At 30.8% G+C, this 14,446-nt stretch overlaps 2 protein-coding genes across 3 annotated transcripts; both read left to right on the top strand.

Moving 5' to 3' along the window:
* Nucleotides 1–2,393: 2,393 nt before the first annotated feature.
* On the top strand, nucleotides 2,394–3,380 carry LOC102592973 (ethylene-responsive transcription factor 1B-like). The gene has a single exon (XM_006341628.2). It carries the CDS (start codon nucleotides 2,621–2,623, stop codon nucleotides 3,236–3,238), a length of 618 nt encoding a protein of 205 aa, XP_006341690.1. The 5' UTR covers nucleotides 2,394–2,620; the 3' UTR covers nucleotides 3,239–3,380.
* A 4,746-nt stretch (nucleotides 3,381–8,126) lies between these two features.
* Nucleotides 8,127–11,141, top strand: LOC102579816 (probable sodium-coupled neutral amino acid transporter 6). 2 transcript variants are annotated; one of them, XR_001472723.1, is made up of 2 exons: nucleotides 8,127–10,075; nucleotides 10,902–11,141. XR_001472723.1 is itself a non-coding variant. In XM_006341327.2 (1 exon), the coding sequence occupies exon 1, from the start codon at nucleotides 8,404–8,406 to the stop codon at nucleotides 9,820–9,822; it is 1,419 nt and encodes a 472-aa protein (XP_006341389.1). In that variant the 5' UTR covers nucleotides 8,127–8,403; the 3' UTR covers nucleotides 9,823–10,281. The 2 variants fall into 2 exon arrangements, 1 of the variants encoding a protein (XP_006341389.1); XM_006341327.2 differs by lacking the exon at nucleotides 10,902–11,141 and having other exon boundaries at nucleotides 8,127–10,281.
* Nucleotides 11,142–14,446: the final 3,305 nt, after the last annotated feature.

Below are 14,446 nucleotides of genomic sequence, written 5' to 3'. Positions count from 1 at the left end.
AATAATATATGTATTAGTTATGAGAGAATTTATGTATTATTTTATGTAAAGTTTTAGTTATTCATGTATTATTTATTCCACTTTTTATCCTATATAAAATAATACATAGATTTTTTCATAATTTGTACATGTATTAATTCATACAAATTTCTAAATTATAAAATAAATACTATATTAATTTTATATGTAGATAAATTATTTTTTAAACGTATGCAGTATTTAATACCTACGTAACTTATTTTCAAACCAGTTACCAAACGACTCCTTTAGGTACTAAAGGAAGGAGAAATTTGTTTGGGTTACTTTACAACATCCCAAAGTAAAGTGAAAAGACGAGGAAGTGGCACAGCCGCTCGTACATGTGCCGTTTGATTGGTCTTTTTAAAAATTAAAATAGTACTTATATATTATATTATATAAGTATATAATATGATTAGTGTTTTTAGATGAATTAAATTTTGATATAATATTCAACATAGCTAATGTAGTATTTAGTATGCTTTTTCCGTTTCTTCTTAGGTAATACTCGCATAATTTAATGAGAAAAAGTAAGAATTATTTTATCCGAAAAGAATAATGAAATACTAATATGTGTATTAAATAATAAAGGAGTATAAAATAAAAAGTTAAAATGACAAACTATTTTATTATCCCTTATAATAGTGAAAAGGTGCCTTTTTTTCTCCTCAAAACTTTTTAGATGAATTTATTGGCACAAAGGTATATTTAAGAAAATGAAAATCTTTTGGATAAGGACACTTATTTTGAATAGAAAGGAGTATTAATCTGAACCGTTCTCATAATTAATTTATTAATTTCATCCATTTATTTTCCTTCTGTTTGTAATGTAGTAGTGGTTGGCTTGACCCCAGAGAATTTGATTACCAAATAACAAAATCAAAGAAAAGGACAACTCTTTGCCCGTTTGATTTTTTTTTCTTAGAAGAAACACAAGTTTACATCTAATTATAATTAATTATCTCTAAAATTAATCACAAGAAGCCATAAAATAATTCCAAAACATCCTCCTTGGTCACTCTTTTCTTTTTTTCTTTTTCTGACTTATAAAATTTTCATTTTATTTTATTACTTTCTTGTGATCATAAATTAACACACCAAATACTTAGAAAATAGTTTTAACTTATATTTGAGTTCTTAGTCAAAATTGACGAAATTAACTGTAAATTATTTTACTCTCATATCTTAATTGAAATAGGTCAATTAAAATTGACAATACGATATAAGTTGTTATTTCATCTTTGAGATATATACACAAAAAGTATAAAGAAGTTTTTTCTGCTATTAAGTCAATTCTTTTCTAATATAACAGATAATGTATCTTATTTTAATTACGATTCAATTGTATTATTGAATGTTACTTGATTTGATAGTATAAAGAGAAAATACATCATTACCCCATTCAATTATAACACTTTGTTTAAAAAGACACTCGAACTTTACAAAGGTCCTAGTACCCCCTTAAACAATTTAAAAGTGGTAAAAGTATCTCATTTTTCCATCAACCCCAAATATATAAGAAAGGAAGTGCATACACGCACCAATCAATACTTACCACGTGTCAATTAGGTTACTTTTAAAATTTTATTTTCATATATGTTATTTCTTATTCATTTTTTTTTAATTTTTTAATTTTTTATCTTTTCTTCTTCTTCAAAAATAATTCAACAATTGTTGTTCTTTTCGCCGGCGGCGGCAATTCTCTCGCATAGCCGCCACTGCCATAACATCAATAACACATCTCAACAATGGCTAAGCAAATCTATAGGAGCAAAATTTCTTCTATTTTCTCCCATGGTTAATCTTCTTTTTGTGTAATTTTTGCTCGAAATCAAGATGTGTTGTATCTGCAAAGACCGGAAGTCTCTCTCTAATTCAGATGGGGTATTTTCTACTTCGTTTGAACATGAACCCTGGAGATTCCCTCTCAATTGTTCGTCGTCGCCGTCGATCTCTCTGGCGCTTCTTTCCGATCTTCCTCCACCACGCCACTCTGCTTTCATCTCTTTCTCTTTCAACAATCTCATCAATTTTCTTCAAAGCTTTGGAGTGGAAATTTTCTATGGCCGCTAATTTATTTTTCAGTGCAAGCATGGCAGCTTGTTCATCGGAGTGCCGATAGGTCCCAATTGCAAAAATACAATAAGACTTTTTTTTTTTTTATCAAAAATACAATAAAACAAATAGAGTAAAAAGAAAATCATATTTCTAACTAAATAAATGATAAAATAAATAAAATAATATTTTTTTATGTATATCACTAGCCAGTGAAATACACTTTGTGTGCCACCTAGGATCATTAGGGGGTAGTTAATCCACCCTGGAAAAGAATAAGGGGATACTAGGACCTTTTTTCAAAGTTCAAGTGTCTTTTTAAAAAAAGTGTTATAGTTGAATAGGGTAATGATGCATTTTCTCTAGTATAAATTTTCAAATTTATAACCAATGTAGTAGATTTTCTTTGTGGGCCCTTCCTACTTGTATGGATATAAAAAGAGGAAGCCTCAACAACTTCTCCCCATAATGGACTATTACTAAAACAAGGTAGTCCACCTACTTCTTTTCAAATCTTTCTTGAAAAAAAAAACAAAGAGAGAACACAATGAATTCTTCTTCTTCTAATTTTCTCTACAATCTCAATTTCAACACCTCTTCCCTCCCATTCAACATAAATGATTCGGACGAGATGTTGCCTTATGGCCTTCTCGCACAAGCTGACTCAGACACTACCACCTTAGTAACAAATAGTACTCCCATGGCCGAGCCAACACCTTCATCAAAGGAAAAGAATTATAGAGGTGTTAGGCGTAGGCCATGGGGCAAATTCGCGGCGGAGATAAGGGATTCAACTAGAAATGGAATTAGGGTATGGCTAGGGACATTTGATAGTGCTGAAGATGCTGCTTTGGCATATGATCAAGCTGCTTTTTCAATGAGGGGTACAAGTGCAATCTTGAATTTTTCAGTTGAAAGAGTTGTTGAATCTCTACATGAAATGAAATTTCATGCTGAAGAAGGTTGTTCACCTATTGTGTCTCTTAAGAAGAGACATTCTACGAGGAAGAGGAAATTGAACAAGAAAAATAAAATAAGTAGGGAAGTTGTAAAAGATGAGAGTAATTCTAATGTTAATATAGTAGTGTTTGAAGATTTGGGTGTTGATTATTTGGAACAACTTTTGAGTTCAAGTGATCATAGTAATACTAGTAAGCATATATAAACCACATGTCGGCAATGACGTGACTTTTTCTTCTTCTTTTTTTCCGTAGTTTTTTTTCTCGAGGGGTTCGATATTCATATTGACATCCGATTAAATCTGAATACAATCCAAAAAGTTCCATATTAGGGGTAAAACACTCTGACGCTCCCTTACAAAGGCGGTTTCGTACTAAAAGGAATTCGAGCACTACACCTTTAATTAAGAATGAAAGAATACTTATCATTCCACTATAACTCTTATTGGTCCCCATTTCATAGTTGCTACGATGAAGTGTTATTTTATACTCCCTGTGTGTCACTAATTACTTGTCCACTTTTTCTTTTTAGTTGTCCCTAGTTATTTATCCATTTTGACAAATAAAAAAAGGACAATTTTTTTTACCTATTATACCCTTAATTAATTATTTTGAAAAAGATAGAACTCCTTAAAAATCTTATGTTTTTAATCCATCCACTTCAGAATTAATAGAGGTAAAATGATAAACTCACTATGTCATTAATTGTTTTTTAAATAGATGTGTCAATTCAAAAGTAAATAAGTAATAGGGACAGAGAGAGTATGATATTGACATTGAATATTAAATATCATTTAACGTTATAAATAAAGTATGAAAAAAAAGGTTAATGATTTTGTGTAGAAAAAAGAAAAATGTATTTGTTAATCAATTCAATAATTAAAAACAAAAGTATGAATATAAAAAAGGCAAACATCAGTAACCTTTCCTGGTAAAGTTTAACTAATGGGCATCAGTTAATTAGTTTTTTTGTATTTAAAATTTATCATGTACATTAATGAACATTAATGATGATTATTACAAATATTTTAAGATTACATTTTTATACATAATATATTTGTAATTATCACTCAATATTTAAACATGATTGTTATAGAGGGATCGGATAATTTGACTAAAAAAATGTATCGCTATAATGCATTTCACTACTATTACATAGAAATAAAATCAGTTCTAAAGAAAATAAATTTCTTGGAGATGACACAAACAACGTTTTTGATGAAATTAGAGAAAATAAATTCCACAAATGATATTCCTCACTAATTTTCGCAACTCTACATCCCTCCAACAGTCCAACACACCATACCCCAACCCTGGCCCTTATCCCCACCACTTCCACACATTATCTTCATCCCGACTCATAATATTTATTTAAATTACGTACAAGTATTTTAAAAATAATATTTATACTTATAAATAAAATACAAAAAAATACTATATCATTTATTCTCTTTTGTGAATTTTTTTTCCTCATACCTAACCCACCCTATATATATATTTATATTTATTAAAAGATCTTCTATAATTTCATAAATCGAAACAAATAGTGAGCTAAATTGGAAGGGGATAGAGTATGAAAAACTTTATAACATGATTAGAAATATTGCCTATAATTGGGTTTTGTTGTCGAAGCAATGGGACCTTTTAGTGGAATAATAATATAAATAAATAAATAAATGTAGACACTAACGTTGAACGTGCGGATCCATTCCTAGTCACTTTATCAATTGGATGAATCTAGTCTTCATAAAACAACCAAAACTTTAAGGATTTGTCCGACAGGGAAAAAGAAAAAAAAAGCCTTAAATGGCAGTTTTGATATTTATGGTAAAAATAAAGGGTCTTTAAGTAATCAAAACTGAGTGGTTGTCATTTCCCCATACGATATAATGAACTTTTTGCGAGATCTCGTGATATATTAGATTTTCAGTTTTAGTAATGTGGGACCCTAATAAGTGTGACCAAACACGTCCTATTGCATCATTCCAAAATGGAATTTCAATTTTTAACTTTCTGGATGATTAACATTAGTAGCATTATTTGTCTACTCTAGAAATAGTGAAATTTATAACTTTTGGCAAGTGACAAATCCCTTAATTGGACTTTCAAATGTTACATTATCATCTTCTTTTTACAAAAAAAAAAAAACATAAAAGGGGGTTACATCTTATCTTGTAGTACTACTAATTCGAAAAGGAAAGTTGTAAAACATCTTTTGTATTTTGTATTACTGCTTTACAAGATAATATTTTATCTTGTGACATCTCACAGTCACAAAATCAATATTTTCATTTAAAAAGATCAAAATAAATGAAAGTAATATATACCTTTTAAGCGAAGGAACATCACACATATATAAGTGTGTTGCCTCTACAAATTTAATGTAAAAACACAACTTATGTATCACAAATAGGAAACTATTCTTAAGTGGTTTTCATAAATTTTTTTATTCATTTATTCTATCTCCATTGAGAAGTAAATTTTGCATGCTATCTTATTACACTTATGAATGAGAAAAAAGTAAATAAAGATAAATAATAAATTAAATGATGAAGATATATTTGTCTATCCCATTCTACCAATCAAATTAGAGTGTACGGAGAAGGATTGCAAGCACCTACAAAAGAGTTTGGTACAAAATTATTTGTGTCATTTGTTTACACAAAATAATATTAACTTATTTTACTTAAACAGACTGATAAGTAAGATTAAGAATATACGTTAACTACAATTAAGTGAGAGAAATCTATGTTCATTTACATGTTTATATATGTATTTTTCCAATAGAATTGAAGTGTTTTAGGTTTAGGATGTGAAGCCCATATTACAAAACTAATTTAATGGGCCGTATACTATTTACCTGATTGGTGGGCTTTTGCTAATTTCGTGGACAGAAGAGGAAATACTAATTACAATTTTTATTGTCGATCGTATTTTTCTAGGATGATATTATTATGATTTTTCTTGTAATTTATGAGTGTTTTAGATCATAGCTTGAGATTTATTTTCGAGCAAGCTAAAAATTAGTGAGAAAACATTATGTCACAATAAACTATTTTGTAAGTTACTAAAAATATTAAACGATTCGTAAAGTTGAGCAATATATGAGTAAATATTAGATTTGAGTCTAACGTGGTTTAGAAGGATAATTTTGTAACTATATTTTGCATAACTTTTAAAAATATAATAAAAAAATAAAATAGTGACAGACCTGTAAAAGGGGTATTTGCATAAATTAAAAAGTCCTTTGTTTATTTATTGTTACTTAAACAAGTACATGATCCAATTGACTGAACTTTAACTTAAGCAAAGTGAATCTTAATATTGAAGGCAATTAGCTGTTGATAACTTGTGTTTGAATTTTTGTCTCCCATCCCCTACAATTCTTTTAGCAAACGTATAAAAAAAGAAAAAAAGTCAAATGTACTTGAAAAATATATATATTTTTTAAAATACTCACATGTATATCAATATCAATTTAATAAATACATAATATGTGCTTCCGATCTTGTTATTGCTCTAGTTTTTCTTGTTCGAAGCAGAATCTCATGAAATCTTCCCTCATTGCCATTAATTACATCAAAAAATGACTTGTAAACTTTATTTTAATCGTCCCTCGTTTGTTATTTCCGAATTTTATCATCAAGGTACACTCATGGCTTCTTGTACTATTTATTCCGACACATTACTACTTTTTTTTTGGCATAGATCTAATTATCATGCTTTACTTCACAAAAAGTCAATTTTATTAATCTTCAAAATAGAATCAAATTACTTAAAATTTAGATGATACTCCTTCTGTCCAACAATACTTTTCCACTAATACCTTTTCACTATTGACTTTGCACACTTTTTAAGAAAATTTAAATAAAAGGGTAATTTTATTATATCATCGTTTGAATATAATAAATACAATATCTTAGAAAAAATATAATAGATAAATGACTATAATTAATGATAAGGGTAAAATATGAAGTAAATGTTACATTATCCGTTGATTTTATAAAGTGAACAAGTATTATTGGACATTTCAAAATAATATAATGGACAACTATTGTTGGACTAGGGAGTTAAAAAGAATACTTATAGTTATTTAATCTTTTATAGTAGTAAATTACTTAATACTCCCTCTGTTTCTTTTTATATATCATTTTTTTAGATTTCACTTGCATTAAGAAACTAAGTAAGTTTACAATTCTATCCTTATTTAATGTATTTTGAAGTCAACTTTTCATTAAATAATAAATATGCTAGATTTCAAAAATTGAAATGCAATGACTATTTAAATTTTTAAGTTTGTTTTTGGAGCCAATTTTTTTTTATGAATTGATCCAAAACTTGAAAAAGTTAAATTTTTCTCACCTCAATTAACCTATATATTTTGTGTAAAAATATTATTTTTTTTATATAAATTCTTAAAGCAAACATGGCAACATCGCAAAATATTCAAATTCCATTACTTCAAATTGATCTAAATATTCGTGTTGAATATGATGTCATTTATAATGAAATTAGACGAGAACTCCTTTATTTGAATCTTGATTTTTCTCAAATTGGCATTCGCATAATTTGATTGAGTCCTCTATTTTTATATCCTTTAAACCTTTAGATGTGTCATCTTCCTTGATAAAAGCTTCAACTTGCAAGATTATTTTTGATTTTTTCTTCATTTTTTATTTTTAATTTGTTTGTTGAGATTTCTTTTTCAAAATCAAATGTTATAGAGTAGTGCAATGGTGAGAGTAATTAATCAATGAATGAAATAACTACAATAAACATTAATTATTTATTAATTTTCCTAGGTTGATCAAATATCTATTTTCAAAACTAATCAACTATCAAAGATATAATAGGAAGAATATTGTAATTTATGTATTGCTTTTAAGAAATGACAAGTACTTTATGAACCAACTATTTATAGTAAGGATACATATATATAAAAAAGAAAGGGAAACGAAAAAGTATTTATTACCAGTTATTTGCATTTCCATTTTTAGTGACATAAATTTTGTTGGCTTACCTAAAATATTACTTTTTCAAACATTATATTGGGCAGAAGTTTCATGTTGAGTGTTACCAATAGGAGAATTTTACCAAATAAAATAAAATTAAAAATAGGAAACTTTGTTCAACTTCTCCAAATCGGCCATTTTCGAGTTACAAAGTAAACCGCTTCAACTTTGACTTCGACGATCTAGGGTTCTTTTCATCCTTAGATTACATTGGAAAAACAATTTTGAATCTTGGAGTCATCGAATCCAAAACCCACTTTCTTATTTTCGCTGATTTTAACGTAAGTTCTTCTCGTTTTTGCTACATAAATGTCGTGTAGATGCATTTAATTTCTGAATTGTAAATAGCATTTGTGGTTATGGATAGCAATTATTCGTCTGTTTCCAAGGAATCTTTTGTTGAATTACAAGTTAAAGATGATAACTTTAGGGATAATGAATATTTGAAACCAAATTCTGGTGATGATTTTGAAGCCGATGATATAGATTTGGATGATTTACCTCTTATTTTTGGTGAAAATAAATCTGGGTCTGGAGAACATGGGGCAGTCTTTAATCTTACGACTACTATTATTGGTGCGGGGATTATGGCTTTGCCTGCTACAATGAAAGTATTGGGGTTGGTTGTTGGGGTTATTTTGATATTCTTGATGGGTGTTTTGTCTGAGATTAGTGTTGAATTGCTTGTTCGGTTTTCGGTTCAATGCAAGGCTTTGTCGTATGGGGAAGTTGTTGAGGCTGCATTGGGTAAAACAGCGAAGATCCTGTCTGAGATTTGTATTATTGTGAATAATGCTGGTGTTTTGGTTGTATACTTGATTATAATTGGGGATGTTTTGTCGGGTTCGATTCGACATACTGGGGTTTTTGATCAATGGTTAGGTCATGGAGTGTGGGATCATAGGAAGTTGGTGGTTTTGATCATATTGGTGATTTTTCTTGCACCCCTTTGTGCAATGGACAAGATCGATTCTTTAAGTTTGTCTTCAGCTGCTTCTGTAGCTCTTGCTATTGTGTTTGTTGTAGTTGCTTTCACGATAGCATTTATTAAGCTTGTCGAGGGGAAAATTGAAGCTCCAAGGATGACACCAGATTTCGGGTCTAAGCAGGCAATCCTAGACCTGCTTGTGGTGATTCCCATAATGTCCAATGCGTATGTTTGCCATTTCAATGTTCAGCCCATTTATAATGAGCTTGAAGGCCGATCACCTCAGAAGATGAACCGTGTGAGCCGAATTACCTCTGCTATTTGTGTGTTGGTGTATGCTTCTACGGCAGTAGCTGGCTATTTACTTTTTGGAAAGGATACTGAATCTGATATACTCACAAATTTTGACAAGGACCTTGGAATTCGTTTCAGCACAGCATTGAATTACATTGTTCGTGTTGGCTATGTTTTCCATCTGGTTCTTGTTTTCCCTGTTATCCATTTCTCCCTGAGGCAGACTGTGGATGCTTTGTTGTTTGAAGGATCTGCACCACTCACAGAAAGTAGGAAGAGGTGTCTGGCTTTGACTGCCGTTCTCCTGGCACTCTTATATTTTGGGTCGACTATGATTCCTAACATTTGGACTGCTTTCAAATTTACAGGGGCCACAACTGCAGTTTCTTTAGGCTATACATTTCCATCTCTTATTGCTCTAAGGCTGGGCAAACAAGGAAGCGGTTTGAGTATGAGAGAGAAGATTTTGTCTTGGTTCATGTTGATATTGGCCATTGTAGTTAGCATTGTTGGAGTGGGTGGCAATATTTATAGTATGAGTAGTGAGAGTGATTGAGGTTCGTTCTTTTTCATACAGTGGAAAGGCCTGTTGCATTACCGATCCAAGTGAGGATAAGCTACTCCAAGTCAAACTGTCAGGTTCTAAATGGAAAGTCTTGTGATATAGTTCCACTCAAAAGTCATTCAAGCTTTACCAGTCCATGTAGAATAGCAAGAGATTGTCATAGCTGTTGCAGATTGATAGAATGGTGATCCCGGATTCATAGAAAAATGTTAGTTATTGAGAGTTATGTGGATTGCGGCAGCTGGTAAAGTCTAAATTCTTTTTTCTTTATTTGTAATTGTTAAAGGTGGCAACCTATATCTTTATAGCTTTCTCTCCCCTGCCATACAGGGTCATACAACAAACTTATCTTATGAATACAATAATTGAATGTCATTCTTATAAGTACCTGAAAGTTTGAAGCCTGTTCCATTATTTGCATTTGTAGTAATATATTTTCAATGAGTATTATTCTTTTTGTTGGTCAAAATTGTTATGAATTCTGGTAGAAGAAACAATTACTCCCTCTATTTCATTTTTTTTTGTCTTACTATCCTTTTTTTAAAAGTTTTTCCTAATTTGGCAACTCCTTAACTTCAACATCCCACCCAAAATGTTTATGATATTTAAGAACTCAAGATTCAAAAGTCTCTTACTTTCTTAAATTACGCGCCCTGTCAAACTAAGACAAACAAATTGAAACGGAGGAAGTACTTCTTATGCTGTATAAATTCCTTTAAACTTGTTTTAAGGGATTAAGAGACTCGGAATCGTAAAAGCAGATTGGCTTAAGTTTGTAAAGTGGGCACTTGCTTGAATGGTTAGACTTAGCTACGTCTTCTTAGTCATGTTGCTGTGAAATCTCATGTAATTTCTAGTATAAATTGGACATATGGAGACTCTAAGAAGTTGAACAAACTTGTTCCATTAGTAGTGGTGTCGTTTCCCCCCTTCAAATTTAAGTTAGTTTTCTACTTGTTCCCTTCATACCATTTTATGAAAATTTTAACTGATGACCAGTGTAATAAACACACAATTCACGGGCATGTATAAGTTGTTGATGGACGATTTTCTACTAAACGTGTTTTTAGGGAATTAGAATGCTGCAAGCTTTGAATTTTTTACCGTCAGAGGATAGATTGGATTACAACAACATATCCAAGGTTATTTCACAAGTGAGGTCTGGGAAAAGGAGAATAGATTGGATTAAGTGGGAAAAATGGGTATTTTCCTGAATGATAAACCATAGCTATGTCTGTTAATCACATTCTTTGCGATCTAATGTAATATCTTGTATAATTGGAGATATGGTTGATCAGAGAGATTGAAATGGTTATCCAGTAAATGATGTTGTTGTTCCATCCAATTTGGTTTTCAACCTGTTCTTTGAGTAACATGTGTGAATTTTAGTAGACGGCTCATACTACAAACTCAGAATTCATGGGAGAGTAGTTTCTTCAGCTTACAGATAATGAAACAGGTCAGTTCTAACTCGTTTGCTTGCACTTGTTAAAAGTGTCCTTCAAAGTTTTCCACACATTTCTTTCCTCTGTCATGTAGGGGTCATCATACCATGTAGAGTTAACGTCATATATGAATGCACTAAATTATTGTTGTTCCTGAACTCCCTACACGTTTTAAGGCGTGTTCATCACCAGCAACCTAGTATATCCTTTTACAACTTGTTCTTGAAAATCCTTCCTAAATCTGCTTGTACAAAGGGTATTAGTTCTGGTACCGTACAAATTGTGTTGAACTTGTTTCTACCAATTGATGCTGCAATTTCTGACTATCAATTGTCAACTGTAGAGTATCTCACATGGCAATCTTGAATGAATCGGAAATATGGTAAAATGTAGTAAAAACTATTCTGTAGCTCAAATTTGACCCATAACTTGATTCCGGAAAAAGAAAACATAAACAATGTTAGATGTCCTCCAACATTGTCCATGTATCTGTATCCTCCTAAAATGCTGTAATTTTATACCATTAAAGTATCTTAACTTATCATAAACACATGCTCCGACTCCTCAACTTTGATAGGAAGATGACTCATTCGTCCCACAAGGGATACATCACATATAGTCTTAAGTCTTTGAGAGTGTATTCGACGTCTTAACTTTACTACTCAATCTGGATTATATACCAACCAACAATATATTGCAGGATTCATCGTGACAGGAGCTTTTCCTTGTGCACGTCGATGCTAAATAAGTAACTGAGCAATATGTTCCTTTTGGAAGTTGTTAAATTTAATGAACAGCAATGGAGTAGACTTGAAGGTCAACAATAATATGTTATATAGTAAGGGATAAATTTATAATTTTTTAGAGGCAATGAAATTAATGGCATCTGTTTGCAATATTGATAATTTTAGCCCGCATGCCTAATCAAGGACCCAATAATCATAATCTGACATCTTTACTTAAATTTCAGTTAAACCTGATTATAATTAGGTGTGAAGGCTGATTACCCTCCTCAACAGTTAGGACATTCCTCTTGTTATGATAACTCCTAATGGAAGTTACAAAGTGTAATTATTTTCATTTGTTAGGTATTGAAAGTTATAAAACACACACGCATGCACACATTTGGCCTTCTTAATTTACTTCTATATAAACTAATTACCCAATCATTTCCCTGTAATCAACATTTTAGAATAATAGGACTTAGGAGTAACAATCAAGAGGGTGATCCAGATGAGAATTATATGATCTCAAGTTCAAATTCCATTAAAGTCAAAACAATAGGTTGATTGCTTCTCATTTGTCCAAGCCTTGATGGACAAAGTTATCATGTACTTATGCTTGTAAGAGATAACATATACATTGTGAAACTAGTTGAGGTACGCTACAAGTAGGGTGTCAAATGGGTGGGTTGGGTTGAAATTGGAGATAGTAAAATGGGTTAAAATAGAAATCGGGTTGGGTCTTGACCCACCCAAGTTTACTTTGGGATCAAATGGGCTAAAAAACAGGTTGAGTCTTGACTAGCCCAATTTGACCTGATTAATCTCAATAATTTTAACATAGTGATATTTAACTTTTATAATCACAATTCGAATTTTAGCTCAAGATTTTTTTTTTAAAAAGTAACAAATGGATAGATATATCCTAAAAGATGTTAAATAAATAATAATTCATACATTTAATATAGGAACATATCTTAGTAAAGAGTTTTAAAACGGGTTGAAATTGAAGATTGAATTGGGCTCAATTGAGGATTCTCTTAAAATGGGCTAGGCTTGAATGAGTTGAGATTGAACTCAATTCAAATTATCTTGAACCCAACCCTTAAAGTTCTGGGCGGGTTATCTATGTTTGGGTTCATTTTTGACACACCTAGCTACAAGTAATGAATCCTTTTTCGTTCAAAAATTATATCATGCAATAAACGATTCTTATTGTAAATTTATATAAATTATTATTGGATCACCTGAAATAAGGAAGACTTTTCAACAGTATCAATGGTAGTTCAAAAATTGCGTTACGTTATTTATTGCATCTTGATATAATTTCTGACTTGTCATTCATCAATTTATAATTATAAATTATAAAAATGATAAAAATAGAATTAATATGGCATGGGCCATTGAGGATGTTAAGGCAAAATATATATAGATAGAGTAGTAGGATAAGGAGACAAAAGCTTTTGTTTGTAACAAAATTTCCAAAGTTTGGACAATCTTACCCCTGCATTATTCACATGGTGAACATTTGTTATTGCCATTTGCCTGGCCCGTGAGTTAATGTTCTTTAATTTCTAAGATCCCAACTCAAATAATGACACTGAAGAGGGGCATACATGCACAAAAAAAACCCATTCTTGTTTCACACTCATCAGCACTTTTAACATTTTGAAAAAGCATATTTATTTGTTGCAATTTTCCAACAAGTCACATGATAGGAATAATAGTTATATTTGTTTAAAATTCAAAAGAGAAATTATATGTTTCAAGAACCTAAGGAGCATCTTATCTCTAGTTCAAATTCCAGCGGAGTTAAAAATATTAAGTGATTTTCTTTCATCTGTTCAAACTTTGATGGACAATGTTATTCGATATATGTGCTAGTGGAAGCTAATTACAAATAAGTATCTTCAATTAAACATAAATTGAAACGAATGGAGTCGGAGAGTAATTATATTAAAATCCTTATTTAAAAGTCTTTCTTCATTTCATATTTTTTCAAAAGTAAACTAAACAAAAAATAAAAATAATGAAGCAGACATAAACGTATAGACCTGGTCCTAGAGTCCACCCTTGGATAGTGATAGATCAACTTAATCATTTTTGAGTATTATCTGAGTTTTATTTAATACATTGGAAATTAATAAGAGCCGGCAAAACACTAATTTGCAAAACTTAAATCAAGTCAAATCTCAATTAACATTATTATCCAATGCCTATCCTGTTGTTGTACTGTCTTAAAGGTCAACTGTTTTTTTATTTTTGTAATTAACCAAATTAAATTAAGGTTGACTAATTAAGAGGTAAAATAAAAAGTCTTCCAACATGAAAAATTACATACAATTTGTGATTCGAACTTGAAGTGATTAAGCAAAAGCAAGGTAGACCAAGTTGGGGTGGGGTGGTGGGGGGGGGGGGCGGGGCGGGGTGGGGCTGACCCCCCTAAAC

Source organism: Solanum tuberosum, unplaced genomic scaffold (assembly GCF_000226075.1).
Source record: "Solanum tuberosum cultivar DM 1-3 516 R44 unplaced genomic scaffold, SolTub_3.0 scf00026, whole genome shotgun sequence".
In the NCBI taxonomy this organism is placed as follows: Eukaryota; Viridiplantae; Streptophyta; class Magnoliopsida; order Solanales; family Solanaceae; genus Solanum; species Solanum tuberosum.
This window is presented reverse-complemented; position numbering and strand designations above follow the sequence as displayed.

Excerpts from the sequence above, each read along its gene's own strand:
- LOC102579816 (XM_006341327.2), top strand. The coding sequence starts at position 8,404 with ATGGATAGCAATTATTCGTCTGTTTCCAAGGAATCTTTTGTTGAATTA.
- LOC102592973 (XM_006341628.2), top strand. The coding sequence starts at position 2,621 with ATGAATTCTTCTTCTTCTAATTTTCTCTACAATCTCAATTTCAACACC.